At 38.9% G+C, this 18,982-nt stretch overlaps 1 protein-coding gene across 1 annotated transcript; it reads right to left on the bottom strand.

Annotated features, from left to right (window-relative positions):
* Positions 1–5,940: 5,940 nt before the first annotated feature.
* On the bottom strand, positions 5,941–18,685 carry LOC115787544 (H-2 class I histocompatibility antigen, Q9 alpha chain-like). The gene is made up of 8 exons (XM_030740280.1): positions 18,527–18,685; positions 11,986–12,252; positions 9,363–9,641; positions 8,774–9,076; positions 8,249–8,344; positions 7,544–7,561; positions 7,327–7,398; positions 5,941–6,134 (listed from the first exon to the last, which is right to left on the bottom strand). The coding sequence occupies exons 1-7, from the start codon at positions 18,585–18,587 to the stop codon at positions 7,352–7,354; spliced, it is 1,071 nt and encodes a 356-aa protein (XP_030596140.1). The 5' UTR covers positions 18,588–18,685; the 3' UTR covers positions 5,941–6,134; positions 7,327–7,351.
* Positions 18,686–18,982: the final 297 nt, after the last annotated feature.

Here is an 18,982-nt window from a genome sequence, read left to right as displayed (position 1 = left end):
GCCTCCACTGCTCTCTGTGTGTCTGTGTGTGTTGTGCTCGCTGAGAATTTCAGCTGTTATTTTTGTCTTTACTTCAGCTGTAGCTACTAGTGGTGGGCGGATCGATCCAAACATCGATGATATCGATACCAAATTTAAATGGTAAATGGACTAGTTCTTATATAGCGCTTTTCTACTCAGTATGAGCACTCAAAGCGCTTATACAACCTGTTTTGCATTCACCCATGCACTCCCATTCATACAAGCACTTCCATTTTTACTAAGCTAAGTGCTTTTAATTACCTAACATTCACACGCATTCATACTCCGACAGAACGGTCGGAGAGCAACTTGGGGTTAAGCATCTTGCCCAAGGATACATTGGCACGTAGCCCGGAGTAGCCAGGATTCGAACCGCTGACCTTCCGATCAGTAGGTGACCTGCTCTACCTACTGAGCTACAGCCACCCCACATTTAGTATTGATATTGATCAATATCAGTGTAATGAGATCGATACTTTAGCTTCAGTGTCTCTCCTGTATGCAGTGCTGCGGTTTCATCAAAGATGTGAGCTGACTGTTTAAGTGCCACTCCTGTCACAGTACAGAGCAGGCACACTCTGCTCCACACAGTGTTTTGATGTCATACTGTCACGTGACACGTAACATATTTTACTTGGGAAAAAAAGGAATTTGCTTTAAATGTTTTATAACGTTTATAAAATCCAGAAAATTAGTGAATGAAGGGATATTTTTTAATTACATTTTTTCAATCATACTTTCTGAAAACTCTACCTGAAAAAAGTTTTAATTTGTTCTTGAGTGATCATTTTGTACACTTTATTCAAGAAAAGAAAATCAAAGAAAATCAAGAGATCACAATATATGTGGAAAATTATTTTATTACTGTTCTATTGTTTCAGAACAATAAAGTATTTTGCCCAGTTCTATCCTGGGTTTTAACTAATTAATGATCCAAAAAAAAAAAATCACAAAACACTTAAACATTAAGAAAACGCTTCATAATTATTAAAAAGTATTGGTATCGGTATCAGTAAAGGTGATACTGGCCCTGTATTTATTTGGTATCGGATCAATACCAAATCTTGCAGTATCGCACACCACTAGTAGCTACCAGAACTGGTTTGCTAGCGAGCGCGGGCCATTAGCACTAGCGATTAACTGCGCAAGCACAAAGAGGCGAAGCTGTTATAGACGGTGAGCTCAAGTAGTGAAAAAGGAAACGTTTTTCCAGCATCCAAAACAGCAGCTTTTTCTTTTAGTAACCACCATTAAATCTGTGAAACAGCTGGAGGTCCTTCATCAAGCACCTGATCAGCAAGTGTTAAGGTGAAGAAAAGAGAACTTTGTAGCTGCTCCATTCACCGCTGTTTGTTCACAGGCGAAAAACTGCAGTATGGAAGTTAAAATATGCAGATAAACTGTTCATAAAAAAAGTATTTCTTATCCGATTAATCAATGGAATAATTGATAGAATACTCGATTACTAAAATAATTGATCTAACCCATGTCAGAACATCCAGCCCTGCTCTGGAACCCTAAGGCACCCACACCCCGGGTGAGCAACCAGCAAGGAGCAGCAGGGAGGGAAGAAGGCCCAGAACCAGGTCCAGCCATACACACAAACACACACGCACTCACCCACACACACACATGCAGACAGACATTATTATTATGGGTACTGTTGGGGTTTACTTTTTACCCAAAGAATAAAATGACAAATGTTTAAAAGTAAACTCCAGGAAATTAATTAATAAACAGTGGCTGGAGCAAACAGACAATTTAATAAATAAATAGATACATTAGACCTTAGAAAGTGCCAGACTAACTTCCCAGTCTCAGTTTATCTTATCATTGAAGGTTCGGCCACAATACGTCCAATTAAAACATCACCATGTTCTGTTATTAATCTGGATAAGATTGCTCTGTATTGATTAACTGAAACATCAGGGGAGAAGATGTGCTTTTTCTACAAAACTTTATCACCGATGGGAGAAATGTGAGTAATGAGAACCAGCACTGGACAAGACCAATGATGAAGGCCAAACCGCAGCACTCACACTCTGTTTATGTGTAGATGAAGTATCACTATAGAAATGTTCTGGTTAGAGAGGAACACAGGAGGGGAGGGAGACAGAGCACACACAGGCACAGATAATAAATGGTGACCCGGACGGGATTTGTGAAGGAGGATGATTGGCATAAGAGGAGGGAGGGGAATATTTTCTCCACGACTCACCTCGGGACTTTAACTCCTCACACACTCACAGTGAGGCGTCAGCAATATGGGTAAGCAGAAGCCTGTTGGTTAACTGAAGTCTGCTGAATTGGGTGTTAATTTTTTTGTGAGTGAGGAGGAGGTAAGGTCACAAGAGAATAAATTTTAGAGAATCTGTTAAATAAACTGTTTAAAACTTGGAAGTATTGAAGCATCAGAAGAATGGTTGACATTAAGAATTAAAAATAGTGGTTAAAAGAAACAAAGTTTCTTCATTCACCTTATTTACTCTGTTTATACCCCACTCTGTATTTAATCATTAGTTATTATTAATCTCTGTCTCTCTTCCACAGTGTGTCTTTTGTCCTGTCTCCCTGTGAAGTGTGTGGCTAAGAAAATTTCTTTGAATTAGAAATGACTCCTGAAAACCACAACATGAGGAATGGTTGTGTGAGAATTGGCTATATACCATGAGAGACATTTAAAATATTGATGTTTTTGCTGCATAGAGTATGAACAATGATTCATACTCTATGCAGCAGTATTGTTATGCATCATTGTTGCATAGATTTAAGGTAGTCTCATTGGGATAAAATAAGAAGTGAACGTTATTAATTGTTCGGACAATCTCTCGTGGTATATGTTGGCGGGAAAAATTATTATGAAAAGTGTTGTATGAACAAAGTAGAGACTGAAATATTGGCAGGAAATTGTTAGAAATTAGTTTAATAAAAGTGTGAATGAGTAAGACCTTTGAATGGTTTGAGTTGAGTGGTGGATTAAGTGGTGTCCTTGAGCTGCTGGCACCTCTAATTCATGTGTGAGTGTGTGTGAACAAATGAGCCTGCTGCAGTAAATGAAAAATCCTCAAAGAAACCAACAAAACAAAATTAAAGGTGTTTAAAGACCAAAGGTCAAATATTAAGGTTATAGCAAACATAAACAAAGAGGGAGATGTCCCTCACTCATTTATTAGGTAAAGCAAAAGTTTATATAAATCCTCTGCTTGATTTATGCAACTGAAAACAGAAGGTCAGGAATCTGGGAAAAATTCCCAAACTGGATCACATAGGAAAGGAAAAAGGAACAAGTGTCTGTTATTCCACAGTGTGTCTTTTGTCCTGTCTCTCCCCCCCTCAGCAGATGACTGCCCCCTCCTGGTTTTCTCTGTATTATTGTAGGGTCTTTACCCACAATACAAAGCGCCTTGAGGTGACTGTTTGTTGTGATTTGCGCTATATAAATAAAATTGAATTGAATTTGTGCTGTTGACTCATCAACATAAACAGGTTTTTCTTGGTGTGTGAAATAAAAATTATGTTTGTTCTCTTTTGTTTGATTTAAGACCTGTTTGGATCTTTTTGATATGAGAGTTTAGTTTGAGTGGGGTTGTTGTTAACACACTGCTGATGTGTGTTTGCTGTTCAGGGTTTTTCTGACTCCTCTGTAAATGTTAATCAGTGATGCTCAGGTCACGTCTGCTGTTGGTTTGATGGATGAATATCAGTAAAGCTGCACTGATGTTTATTTCCTTTCATATTCTAAAATAATTAAAATTTCTGTGTCCTACTGTGATCATTACAGAACGTACTGACCCTGCCCAGTGATTAATGGGCTAGTTCACAGACACAAGTTGAACTGTGACAGTAATAATGAAGCTGTAATAATGAAGCTCAGGCCCATCATTTGTCTTATTGACTCATGACAGTTAAACAGCCAAAGCTGCCCCCCCGGTTTACCGTTTAAATTGTAGTTTTGCACCAACAAGCTGATTCCCAAAGAGCTACTCTGTAGGAGCCAGTGTTTTAGTTCAGTTACCTGAGTCTTTTGCATGGTTATGTTTTTGATTCCCTCATGTTTCCCTGCCTCATTTGTCAAGTCTGTTTTTCTGTGTTCCTGTTTGTTCATTTCCTGTTTTACTTTGACAGTCTATTGTATCTTGTGCTCTGTATTCAGTTTTGCTTCCTCTGACTTGTTAGTGTGTGATTCTGTTCTCCCAGCCTGTTTCCACCCCCTCGTTGCCTGGTGTGTTCCTGTTGAGTGAGTTTCCTAGTTTTTCTGCTGGCTCTTCCAGAGGTTAAAGGTCAGTCCTGAGTGCTGCACTGGGCAGCCTGCCACAGCTGTTAGATGACAGTGCAGAAGTTTGTGGAAGCTGGGCAGAAGAAGTGCAGGTGTAAAAAAAGCCCCGCCTACAACAAACATCATCAGCAGGTTTGTTTTATAACAATCCTGCACTTTAAATTCTTTTAGTCTAATTTCTGTTCATGGTTATAGTTGATAGTATTATTACCTTCATTTAGTTTAGCCTCTCCGTGTCTGTGCCTTGTTTATTACTCCTGCAGTTCGATCTCTCCTGTGTTTGGGTTTAAGTTTTACTTCCTCTGATTTGTTTCACCTGTTCACCGTTTAAATTGTATTTTTGTTCCCACAAGCTGATTCCAAAGAGCTATTATAATAAACCATCCACATGATGTGCAGTGTGGAAATCTGTGGAAACTGAACAGAAGAACGGGCTACAACAACAACAGATGAACACAATCAGAGTCCTTAAAACACAAGAAAAAAATCCAGAAAATTTTACATTAAAAACTTTTTTCAGTTTTCAGTAAAGGAGCGCCGATCGACCTCCACAGGAAACATTCATTTATTCTACCTGCCAGCAGACCCTTCACACAGGAGATATTTGAACATGTAGTAGAAGTAATATACATGCATATTCATGAGGGGGGGCAGCTTTGGCTGTTTTACTGTCAATAAGACACATAATGAACCCGAGTCTCATAATGAACTGTTACTCATTGACAGGATCAGTTTCATAATGATCACAGCAGGACAGAAGTTTGGATTATTGGGACTTTATTGAAAAGCAAAGAAACGTCAGTGAATATTTACTGATATTCATCAAACCAACAGCAGACGTGACCTGATAATCACTGATTAACATTTACAGAGGAGTCAGAAAAACCACAAACACACGTCAGCAGTGTGTTAACAACAACCCACACAACACTTCACAATCTGAAACTTTAATATCACAAAGATTCAAACAGCTCTTAAATCAAACAAAAGAGAACAAACATCATTTTTATGATTTCACACACTAAATAAAACCTGTTTATGTTAAAATCATCCAGATTTCTTTAAGTCAAAATTAAACATAAAAGTAAAATATGTACAACATTTAGAAACTTTGTGCTCTTTGGACGCGTTAATAACGATGGATAACAAGTATTTTATTTTTTTTACTTCATGTATATTTACTGTGAATTCAATAAACTGATAATTTAGAGACGTCATAGAAACAAATGTGAGTCCAAAGCGTTGCTGATGGATCCAATCAGCTTCCATCGTTTCCTGTTTCCTCCGGAGGACTCAGAGCACAAAGTTCATCATCACGTTTACAAAGTTTAACAATTATGAGGAAAATCTCAGATTATTTCTAATCTTTTCAGATTGTTGCTGAGCTGCAGCTTCAAGAACTAAATGATCAGCAGCTGAATATCTATGAAGAGCAGAAAGCAGGTGTCACTACCTCTGTTTATGAATGTCCACATTTTATTATTATTGATTTATAAGGAAACCCCACACCAGGAACACTAAACTGTAAATATAGCAGATCTGTTTAAGATGATAAGATAATCATTATTAGTTATTATCACTCATGAAGGTTTAAGTCTGACTGTAAAATTATTTTCATTATTGTTTAAAGGTGATTTTTTTTCCAGGTGGGCACAGAAATGATCCAGATATGATGTTTTTGTTAAACATTTGTGACTCATGTTCAAAGTTGAATATTGATTAATAATCATCTACAACCAGATTCCCCAAAGTTCCATCATTTCCTGAATAATCCGTGACGTTCCAGTTTATGGAGAACGAGGCTCCGCCTCTCGTTTCAGTGCATTTATCCATAAACCTGAAGAGAGTAAAACAATGTTTGCATTGTTCAGCTGCACAAACAACAGATTTACATCATCATTAAAATATTCCAGTTCATTTGAGGATTTAATTTATTTGATTAAACTGATTTAATAAAAACACACGAGTCTCTCTGAAAGCAGGGTTCGTTTTCCAGGATCAAATTCAAGCACTTTTTAAGCATTTTTAAAGGTCCATTTTCAAGGTTTTCCAGCACATTAAGGGCTCATTCACAATTATCAACACTCTTTTTCAGCCCCCCCCCCCCCCCCCCCCCAAAAAAGTGTACAAAGAAAATTTTGATCTTTTTTCATGACATTTAATTTCTCCTGGTTTCTATTTTAATATAACAGGAAGTATTAAAAACATCCTGGTGTTGAAAAATCTTGGTATCAAATATGCTCTTTCTGTGTATTAAAACATTGTACTGTACTGCATGTACACAAAATGTACACACCAGCACACTGCAGTGGAGCACTTTGTCATCTGAAGCTGCTCTTGTGCCAAAATCTGATGTATTTACCAAAAAAAATGATTGCTGGTGTTTATGTTGTTCATTTTTCACTCATTTTGAGTCATAAAGAACGTTCCTGCAGCACGTGAACCTGCATCACGTGAACCTGCAGCAGCGCACACACACAGCAGACACTTGTGTGTTCGATGTTTCTTTGTGCGCTGCTAAATTTACTCACATTAAGTTTTTTTCTCACGTGACTACTGACCTAAATATTATTCCATATTCATTTTATCCATAATTGGAATTTGCAGTTTTCCAGTGAACACTCATTAAAACTGCGACTCTGTCTTCAGGGGAGGGGGGGGGGGGGGGGGGGGGGGGGTCCACAAACAGACTGACAGGTCACAGCAGACGTGCTGTAAAAATGATAATTTTAGTCTTTCTGACTCATTTTATTTCTCTGTTTCATAAGTGAACTATTCAATCAGATGTTTTTTTTTTTATATAAGTGGTTACATTTTCAAACATTTTCAAGCACTACATTCAAACTTCAAGCACTTTTCAAACCTTGAAAAGACAATGTTAAAATCCAAGGACTTCCAGCACCTGTATGAACATTGCTAATATGATTTAATCTTATATCAAAGCACTTTCCTCTGGTTATGTATAAAAGGAGAGTTTACAACAGTCACAATATTGTAGTTTTAACATGATAAACTCTGCAGTGACTCACTGAGTGCAGAGGAGCTGTTGGTCCTTCAGGCTGTAGGAAGCATTTGTTCCTGAACCTCAGATTTCTCCACAGCTGCAGGTCAGAATCACACAGTTAGAAACACACATCCTGCTCTGAGCGCACACTTTTACAGGTAACACAGGCCTGAGGAGACTTTAGGTTCAAACACACAAACAATATTTCAGACATCAGAGGAAACAGATGAAGCTTAACTTACGGGACGGGGGACGTTTGTCTGCAATAAAGAGAAAGAAATGCATAAACTTAGTATTTAATTATAAATGTTACACTTTTCTTTTCACAAATGATAAAAATCATGAAACATAATTTAGTAATTTAATTTTCAGTGTGGATAAAAACACTGACGTGTTCATGATTCATGAAACCTGTTACATGTTAATCTGACTGAGTGAATATTAATGAATCAAAGTGTTTTATAATGACTGACAAAATCATTTTGTTCATAAGGAACACGTTCAGGAAAAGTTCTGAAACCAAACCTGCTGCAGAGGAGAAACTTTTTAAAGCAGCTGAAACGATTTCTGAGGAGGAAACTTTCTGCTCTGTGTGTGTGTGTGAGAGTGTGTGTGTGTGAGTGTGTGTGTGTGTGTTCTAATAACTGAGTTGTTGTTGTTTTGTTTCCTGACTCACAAACTGAGGCTCAGGTTAGAAGTTCTGACAAACAGCTTCAGTGATTATTGGGTTTAATATTGAGGATCTAAAAATGATCATTTTGTGTTTGAAGTTTGTTCTTTGTGACTCAAAGAGTTCAAATATGATCTAACCTGAAACTATCTGATTTATTTCTGTGCTAATAATTTAGTTCCATCTGCATCTGTAAATAATAACTAATCAATTATTATTACTTGATTATTGATTGTTTGCAGTGTACAAACAGATCCAGGTAGTTCTGCTCTCTCACCTGTTTTCTTTTTGTAAATAATGAATCCGATCACAGCGATGGCAGCGAGAACGACCACAGCAACAACCACAGGAATGATCATGGAGAGAGAACCTCCTGCAGATCAATAGAAAATAATCAATCAGCCTCTTTATAGATACAAATGTTTGAACCAATAATTTCATCCCTACAATAAAAGTTCTGATATATTTAAATTAATGGCAGCTTCACCATTAAAGCTGAATCTGTTAACAGAACACTAATATATGATTCTGTCTTCTTCCAAAACTCTCCATTAGTTACATAAATACAGATTTTATCATTAACACATGTGAACATGGCTGAATGTGATGAAAAACTAAATTTAGTCTCTAGAGCACAAAAACACAATAAAAGAAATAAAGTTGGATTTAAACTAAAGTGTGTTATTGATTATTAAACTGATGTAAATGACAGAAACTAAAGGAAACCTGTGAGCTGCAGGAGCGTCACAGGAAACTGTAAAAGTCTGTTTCCCATGTTTGTCTCCTCTGATCTCAGTCTCACCTTCATTGCTCCTGATTCCTGTTTTCTCCAGTTTGGTGCTGATGTCCTGGTTCACACCTGAGAGCTGAAACACACAGCTGTACCTGTCCCAGTCCTCAGGTCCAACTGCTGAAAGGTCCAGATCAACACTCATCTGGAAGGTCCCGTCATTGTTGGGGAGGATCTCTCCTTTGTGCACACCTTCATGAAGCTCCTCTCCATCTTTTCTCCAGAACATCTCGGCTCTGTTGGGATGGAAACCTGTAGCGTGGCAGCTGATGGGAGAGGAGGAAGACCTCTGGAGGAGAGACACTGAGGGAGGGACTGAGGAGTAAAGAGAAACAGTTCATTCTTTATTATTATTATTAATTATTATTATCAGCAGAGTAACTTCTTTGTGATGTGATGCAGTTTGTGAGCCTCAGATTAATAGAAATGCTGTGAAGTTAAAACAGTGAGTTATAAAGTGATGATAACACTGTGACACACATGCAGGAACTGAGGAAACCAGACTGATGAGGTGGAGAAAGAGTCAGACACATTTTAATGTGGCAGGAAATCAGAAATATGATTTATTATTATCACTCTAACTCTGCTCATATGAACTCACCTGTTCCCATCAGAGAGCTCCTCCCATATTTCACGTACTTCTTGAGCCACTCAGGACAGATCTGGGTGAGGTAGGTCTTCTCCTGTGCAGTGAGAGCTTTGTTACTGTCCCACTTGTGTTTGGTGATGACAGCCTGCGGATTAGGAGCGATCCACGTCTGTGTCTTCAGGTCAAATGATATGAAGTCCTCTCCATCATAACCAAACTGGTCAAATCCATTCAGCTCATCAGTCTCTTCATCCCACTCACAGCCGTACATCCACTGAACACTGTGAACACCTGACAGAGAAACAGAGACTCTGCAGTGAACCACAGACAGCCTGCAGCACTGACACAGACACACACAGAGGAGCTGCATTAACTGCTGCTGCAGCCAATCAGGATCAATAATGAGATTTTAGAGAGACTGCAGGAAACACACTTCATGTTCTGTAGCACAGAAACTTCCTGTCTCCACACAGGTGAGCTACAGGTGTGGGCGGAGCCTGTTTCACTCGTTGTTTCTGAGTGTTTATGATGCACACACACACACTGAGGTCATGAAGTTAATCTGTAGTTTTACATATTTAAGGCTGATGATTTGTGTCGTTATTGATTATGTAACAAACACCTTTTGATTGATTAATTTTTATCAAAAGAAGAAGAAATCGTTCTTTCAGCTCCTCAAACCTGAAGTTTGTTTCTGTGATGATGAACTGACATATTTATCACATCTGCTCAGATCCAGCTGTGAGCAGATTCCTCCTCTAAAATACTAAAACATTAATGATATTATGGGATGTGGGACATCAGAGAGCATCTGTGGGAGGAGCCTGAGCGGCGTGGATGCAGGTGGAGGGCGTTCCATCAGTTTTCTTTGTGTCACACCTGCAGTCACGTGTGCGTCTGCGGGGCTGTGAGTGTTTTTGTTACTGTGATGCTGTTTTGTGTGTCTGTGGGATAAACAGCAGCATTGTGTAGTCGGTAACATTTACTGTGCAGGAAAGTCGATCAGCTCGTTACTGATTCTGTCCATCAGTTTTTGTGCTCACATCAGGAGCTTTCAGGGATTCTCACTGTACTCACACACTTCTGTCAATAAAGCTCTGATTGGACCATAAAAGAAAAGACTGATTGACGTGTCCAGAGGGGACACACGCACACACACACAGGAGCCTCGGACGACGTGATGCGATGCTTCCTTACTTCCTGTTCCTGTTAAAAACTCTGTAATTGTTTCAGCGAGCCGGGGGGAGCGAGGGGGGAGCGGAGGAGGAGGTGCAGCTGATGGATGATCCCGGAGCGCTACGGTTACAAACATAGTCGTAGGTGTGGTACGATGCACGCGCAGTAACCTGTTACTGAACTCATCTGACATCATTAATGAGGTGGTGACATCATCAGGGTGATGTCAGCAGGTTGTGAGCTTCTCTCAGAGATATTTGTGTTATTTTTGTGCCCCTGTGGCTCTTTGTGGTTCTCAGTTAAACAGTTTTTGTGGTTATGAAGCACAAAAATATCTAAACTGAATGATTTTGTTGCAGCTCTGCAACACACAAACAAAATCAGCACAAACTCTGCACTGCGACACGTTTCCTGACACACACACAGAGTTCAGACCGGAGGAAACGTGGAGACACTGACGGCAACTTTAGCAGCAACACTTTGACTCAATCATCACGTCTCAGGTTCATCAGCCTGTTATTGATCCCTGATAGGAGCTGATTGTTACTCCATCAATGTGTGTTCACCTGAATCTGAAATATTATTGGAGCCAAATGTTATTAAACTGTGACATCGCAGCACATCTGCAGTGAAATGATGATCAATGATTTCATCGGTGGATCTTTTTTTATTCCTGTGATTATTTGATTGGAACTGATCAGAAACTTCCTGTAAACATAAATACTCTGATTACACGTTTCAGAAATATCACAAAAAAATACAAAAATAACGTTCAGATGGAAAAAGTTTCTGTAAATGTTTCTGAGTCGAAAAGCTTTTTAGTTTAATCTTCGGTGACCAAACAGCTGATTGTGTGTGTGTGTGTGTGAGTGTGTGTGTGTGAGCTGCTGATCCATAATTAATGTTCAGCATCTGCAGACAGAGGTCAGAGGTCATGCGCAGCCTGCAGCATCAGGATCATCATTCATTTATTTTAGTTAGAGAAACTTTATTAAAGGCAGGAAAATATCAGCAGCTGATCTGAGTGTGACGACGTTTATAGTTTATAGATTAATTTCATTAAACTGCCAAATCATGAAGTTTCCACAGTTTGTGCTCTTTGTGTGATTCGTGATGTAAAAATGCATCGAGCAGCTTTTTTATTCTTCTGAATCTTTGTTTTATTAACAGATTTCAGTATTTTCAGTATTTTTAACACAAATTAATTTTTATCGTTCCTGCTGATTTTCTGAGTTTTTGGTTAATTGATGAAAAATAATCATCAAAGTTTCAGAGGCTCAAATTCTATAAAACTATAACCTGTAAATATGATTTATTTAATATAAATGACATCATTACATATAAATGTGTAATAATGTAAATCTGTGCTCGGAATAAAACTTTTAATGTGAATCTGATTAATACTGACAAATAAAACATGTAAACAGGAAGAATGAGAGAAAAATAAACAGAAACAAACCTCCAGTTTGGTTGAAGCGCTGCTTTGCAATTTCAATGTTGGCTTTGAACGTCTGCTGGGCACCCAGACAGCGTGCAGTCTCTCTCTCCAAGTACTGAGGATCCTCTGCTGTGACTTTATTCATCCAGTCCTGTTTGAGCACCTCTTTCTCTGTGTCACTGTCATAGTGAACCATCTGAACATCATCAACCATCCCAACTTCCACAAACTGTGGGAAGTTTGGGACTTCAGAGGATGCAGTGAAGAAATACTTCATAGAGTGGGTCACTGTGGGAACAGTTAATGTGACATCACAGATTTATATTTTTAATGAACAATAAAAAAACTAGAACTCATTAAAGACATAATAATCCTGCTGTCCCCTCAATAAAGATTCATGAATAAATGTTCTGCTTCATATTCTGATGGTTTCTCTTTAAAACTGTAATTCTGTATTTAACAGAATCAGTTTGTATAAAAATATTTTCAGCTCAGTTTTCATCATTAATGCTTTCACCCATCAGGACTTTATGAGTTTTCTTCTGTGGTTATTGATCCATAATTGTGTTTGAATATGAAGCAGATCCAGTTTCAGCCTCACGTCTGTTTTCTTTTCTATCTTTGATGTTATTGATTATATGAACTGATTCACTTTAATGTGACTCCAGTTTTTGGTTATGAAGCCTTTTTCTAAACCATAAAACATAAATAATAAAAAATCCAGACCATCATTTTCATGTAAACATGAAGGACTGTTGTTAAAGGTTTTTGTCCTAAAATCTGTGATGATCAAATTATTGATCAAACCAGAGCTGATGTAAAAATATTACTTTACACAGATATTGATTTTACTTTGTGATCAGGTTTGAGGCTGAGTTTGATAAAGTATCAATCAAATCCTCTTCCAGCTACATCCATGTATGTCACATTATTGATTATTGATTGATTATTGAGTTTAAACTCCTCCCGTTAGCGCCCCCTGGTGGAGATAACTGAGTTTTTAATGAATAATGAATAATAATGAATAAAGTGTGTCGGTGATCAAAGACGTCAGTGTCTCATAAACTGATTATAATGATGAAACAAAAACAGTGAATTTATATTCAGACTTTATTTATGATATCTGAGCGTTTGTTCAGATTCACGATGCAGAAATGTTATTCTGGGGGGGGTGCTATGAAGGTTCATCTGTTCTTTCAGTTTTCAACACTCAGACACAAGATATTTTCTTGGGGGTGTTACAGTAAAATCCCTCACTTATGTTCCAGGACCACCGCGATAAGTGAAAATCCGCTAAGTAGGAACGCTATATTTATTTTAATACTTATACATTATTTTAGTAGTTATACACTATTTTAAGTTTTTATAAACCCTCCCTACACACTTATACACCAAATATATACATTACTGTACAACACGTACTACGCATGTGAAGAACGAGTACCGCAAAAACCCGCGATACTGCGAAAATACCGCGATAAATATTTTAATTCAATTCAATTCAATTTTATTTATATAGCGCCAAATCACAACAAACTGTCGCCTCAAGGCGCTTTGTATTGTGGGTAAAGACCCTACAATAATACAGAGAAAACCCAACAGTCAAAACGACCCCCTATGAGCAGCACTTGGTGACAGTGGAAAGGAAAAACTCCCTTTTAACAGGAAGAAACCTCCATCAGAACCAGGCTCAGGGAGGGGCAGTCATCTGCCGCGACCGGTTGGGCTGAGGGGAGAGAAAGACATGCTGTGGAAGAGAGCCAGAGATTAATATCAATTAATGATTAAATGCAGAGTGGAGTATAAACAAAGTAAATAAGGTGAATGAGAAACAGTGCATTATGTGAACCCCCCAGCAGCCTAGGCCTATAGCAGCATAACTAAGGGATGGTTCAGGGTCACCTGATCCAGCCCTAACTATAAGCTTTATCATAAAGGAAAGTTTTAAGCCTAATCTTAAAAATAGAGAGGGTGTCTGTCTCCTGAATCCAAGCTGGGAGCTGGTTCCACAGAAGAGGGGCCTGAAAGCTGAAGGCTCTGCCTCCCATTCTACTCTTAAGTATCCGAGGAACCACAAGTAAGCCAGCAGTCTGAGAGCGAAGTGCTCTGTTGGGGTGATATGGGACTATGAGGGCTTTGAGATAAGATGGTGCCTGATTATTCAAGACCTTGTATGTGAGGAGAAGAATTTTAAATTCTATTCTAGATTTAACAGGGAGCCAATGAAGAGAAGCCAATATGGGAGAAATCTGCTCTCTCTTTCTAGTCCCTGTCAGTACTCTAGCTGCAGCATTTTGGATCAGCTGAAGGCTTTTCAGAAAGCTTTTAGGACAGCCTGATAATAATGAATTACAATAGTCCAGCCTAGAAGTAATAAATGCATGAATGAGCTTTTCAGCATCACTCTGAGAAAGGATGTTTCTAATTTTAGAAATATTGCGCAAATGCAAAAAAGCGGTCCTACATATTTGTTTAATATGTGCATTGAAGGACATATCCTGGTCAAAAATGACTCCAAGATTTCTCACAGTGTTACTGGAGGCCAAAGTAATGCCATCCAGAGTAAGTATCTGGTTAGACACCATGTTTCTAAGATTTGTGGGGCCGAGAACAAGAATTTCAGTTTTATCTGAATTTAGAAGCAGGAAATTAGAGGTCATCCAGGCCTTAATATCTTTAAGACATTCCTGCAGTTTAACTAATTGATGTGTGTCATCTGGCTTCATTGATAGGTAAAGCTGAGTATCATCTGCATAACAATGAAAATTGATGCAGTGCTTTCTAATAATACTGCCTAAGGGAAGCATGTATAATGTAAATAAAATTGGTCCTAGCACAGAACCCTGTGGAACTCCATAATTAACCTTACTGTCTGAAGAAGACTCCCCATTTACATGAACAAATTGGAGTCTATGAGATAAATATGATTCAAACCACTGCAGTGCAGTACCTTTAATACCTATAGTATGCTCTAATCTCTGTAATAAAATGTTATGGTCAACAGTATCAAAAGCGGCACTGAGGTCCAACAGGACAAGAACAGAGATGAGTCCACTGTCAGAGGCTGTAAGAAGATCATTTGTAACCTTCACTAATGCTGTTTCTGTACTGTGATGAATTCTGAAACCTGACTGAAACTCTTCAAATAAACCGTTCCTCTGCAGATGATCAGTTAGCTGTTTTACAACTACTCTTTCAAGAATCTTTGAGAGAAAAGGAAGGTTGGAGATTGGCCTATAATTAGCTAAGACAGCTGGGTCAGTGATGGCTTTTTAAGCAGAGGTTTAATTACAGCCACCTTGAAGGTCTGTGGTACATAGCCAACTAATAAAGACTGATTGATCATTTTTAAGATTGAAGCATCAATAATTGGAAAGACTTCTTTGAACAGTCTAGTAGGAATGGGATCTAATAAACATGTTGCTGGTTTGGAGGAAGTAACTATTGAAGTTAACTCTGAAAGATCAACTGGAGCAAAAGAGTCTAAACAAATACCAGCAGTGCTGAAAGCAGCCGAACATGAAGAATAATCTTTGAGATGGTTATGAATAATTTTTTCTCGAATGTCTAAAATTTTATTTGTAAAGAAATCCATGAAGTCACTACTAGTTAACGTGAAAGGAATACTCGGCTCTACAGAGCTCTGACTCTTTGTCAGCCTGGCTACAGTGCTGAAAACAAACCTGGGGTTGTTCTTATTTTCTTCAATTAATGATGAATAGTAAGATGTCCTAGCTTTACGGAGGGCTTTTTTTATAGAGCAACAAACTCTTTTTCCAGGCTAAATGAGCATCTTCTAATTTAGTGAGACGCCATTCCCTCTCCAGCTTTCGGGTTATCTGCTTTAAGCTGTGCGTTTGTGAATTATACCACGGAGTCAGGCACTTCTGATTTGAAGCTTTCCTTTTCAGAGGAGCCACAGTATCCAAAGTTATACGCAGTGAGGATGTAAAACTATTGACGAGATAATCAACCTCACTGGGAGCAGATTTTAGGTAGCTGCTCTGCACTGTGTTGGCACTGAAGAGCATAACAATGAAGGAATTAGATCCTTAAACTTAGTTACAGCACTTTCAGAAAGACTTCTACTGTAATTAAACTTATTCCCCACTGCTGTGTAATCCATTAAAGTAAATGTAAATGTTACTAAGAAATGATCAGACAGGAGGGGGCTTTCAGGGAATACTGTTAAGTCTTCAGTTTCTATGCCATATGTCAGGACAAGATCCAGAGTATGATTAAAGTGGTGGGTGGGCTCCTTTACATTTTGAGAGAAGCCAATTGAATCTAACAATAGATTAAATGCAGTGTTGAGGCTGTCATTCTCAGCATCTACATGGATGTTAAAATCACCCACTATAATTATTTTATCTGAACTGAGCACTAAATCAGATAAAAAGTCTGAGAAATCAGACAGAAACTCTGAGTAAGGACCAGGTGGACGATAGATAATAACAAATAAAACAGGTTTTTGATTTTCCCAATTAGGATGGACAAGACTAAGAGTCAGGCTTTTAAAAGAATGAAAACTTTGTCTGGGTCTTTGATTAATTAATAAGCTGGAATTGAAGATTGCAGCTAATCCTCCTCCTCGACCTGTGCTTCGAGCATTCTGACAGTTACTGTGACTCGGGGGTGTTGATTCATTTAAACTAACATATTCATCCTGCTGTAACCAGGTTTCTGTAAGGCAGAATAAATCAATACGTTGATCAATTATTAAATCATTTACTAATAGGGACTTGGAAGAGAGAGACCTAATGTTTAACAATCCACATTTAATTGTTTTATTCTTTGGTGCAGTTGATGAAGCTGTATTATTTATTGTTTTTGAATTTTTATGCTTAAATAGCTTTTTGCTGATTTTAGCTTTGGTTTTTGGTGGTCTGGGAGCAGGCACCGACTCTATGGGGATGGGGTTTTGGGGGATGGCAGGAGGAGAGAAGCTGCAGAGAGGCGTGTAAGACTGCAACTCTGCTTCCTGGTCTCAACCCTGGGTAGTCAGTTTTTAGGAGGGTTAATAAATTTGGCCAGATTTCTAGAAATGAGAGCTGCTCCATCCAAAGTGGGATGGATGCCGTCTCTCCTAACAAGACCAGGTTTTCCCCAGAAACTTTGCCAATTATCTATGAAGCCCACGTCATTTTCTGGACACCACTCAGACAGCCAGCGATTCAAGGAGAACATGCGGCTAAACATGTCGCTCCTGGTCTGATTGGGGAGGGGCCCAGAGAAAACTACAGAGTCCGACATCGTTTTTGCAAAGTTACACACCGAGTCAATATTAATTTTAGTGACCTCCGATTGGCGTAACCGGGTGTCATTACTGCCGACATGAATAACGATCTTACCAAATCTACGATTAGCCTTAGCCAGCAGTTTCAAATTTCCATGAATGTCGCCTGCTCTGGCCCCTGGAAGACATTTGACTATGGTCGCCGGTGTCTCTAGCTTCACGTTTCTCAAAACAGAGTCGCCAAAAACCAGAGTTTGTTCCTCGGCGGGTGTGTCGCCGAGTGGAGAAAAACGGTTAGAGACGTGAACAGGTTGGTGGTGTACCCGGGGCTTCTGCTTAGGACTACGCTTCCTCCTCACCGTCACCCAGCTGGCCTGTTTTCCCTGCTGCTCAGGATCTGCTGGGGGGGAGCTAACGGCGGCTAAGCTACCATGGTCCGCACCCGCTACAGGGGCCTGGCTAGATGTAGGATTTTCCAGGGTGCAGAGCCGAGTCTCCAGTTCAGAAAGCCTGGCCTCCAGAGCTACAAACAGACTACATTTATTACAAGTACCGTTACTGCTAAAGGAGGCCGAGGAGTAACTAAACATGTGACACCCAGAGCAGGAAAGTGCAGGAGAGACAGGAGAAGAAGCCATGCTGGTAGTGAGTCGGCTAAGGGCTAAGCTACTAGCTGAGCTAAGCTAGTGAATTTCTAAAAACAAATAAAGTGAGTAATGTGAATACAGGTGATTCAGCAAAGAGTATGCTATTTAAAGTAGGTGAAGATTACACTAAAATATGTTATTATCCAGATAAATCGAGTTATACAGATATAACAGCTAACAGACAGCAAAACACTGTGCTCCGAAACAGGAACAGGAAGTGATACAATACCGCAGTGAGAGCCAACACCAATTTTACACTAATATTGATTGAAAACAGCGAAGCGTGGAGGGATTTGGTGACAAAGTTAACAAAAACTGATCTGAATTTATCTTTTTGGTCGTTTGGAGACAAAAGTGCGTCAAAAACAGTTTAAAGTGTGAAAATGCAGAAACTATCACAGCTGTGGGCAGGATCGATTTAACCTGTGCTTTATTTATTTATTAATTACTAAACTTTATTTTTCGTCTACACTTCACTGCTGATTATTAGGGATTAATTTAAACAGACGTGATTTAATTGTGCTAAAATGATGGATTCATATAATCCACTCGGATCTATTACAGATAAATATTTAGCGCACTGCAGCTCTCAAACATCCGTCTGTTTTTATTCCAAATTATATAAATTTAACAATAACACAGAAACATAAACAGACCAAAGCATAAACTCCAAACTGACCTGCGGCCGCCTCCTGGATTCCCAGGACCACCAGGATCATCAGGATCATCAGGATCTTCATTTTAACCTCCGGGATTTGAACCTTCAACACTCGAAGCGCTTCGCTGTCTACAAAAACTGACTCTGCGCTTCCAGCTCAGAGATCAAGGCTGAAATAGGAGAACCAGGAGTGACGTCACCATCATGGTCCATCGGAGCCAATAGGAATTTAGCCTGAGAGCAAACGTCACCTAAATCTGGGTTAAACTCACATAGTGAGGTTATTAACGAAAGTGAAATTAAAAGGTCCTCATTTGAAGCGGGAAGGGGGGGGGCTGTGTGGATGATGAAGAATATCAAATATGACGTCACTGAGTTTCTGCCGTGTGTCCAGAGGAGGGATTAATATGAGCACTTTATCATTAAGTCATTTTGTGGTATTTTGATCCTGTATTTATGTGAGTATTTTCAGGTACA

This window comes from Archocentrus centrarchus, chromosome 11, assembly GCF_007364275.1.
Source record: "Archocentrus centrarchus isolate MPI-CPG fArcCen1 chromosome 11, fArcCen1, whole genome shotgun sequence".
NCBI classification, from domain to species: Eukaryota; Metazoa; Chordata; class Actinopteri; order Cichliformes; family Cichlidae; genus Archocentrus; species Archocentrus centrarchus.
This window is presented reverse-complemented; position numbering and strand designations above follow the sequence as displayed.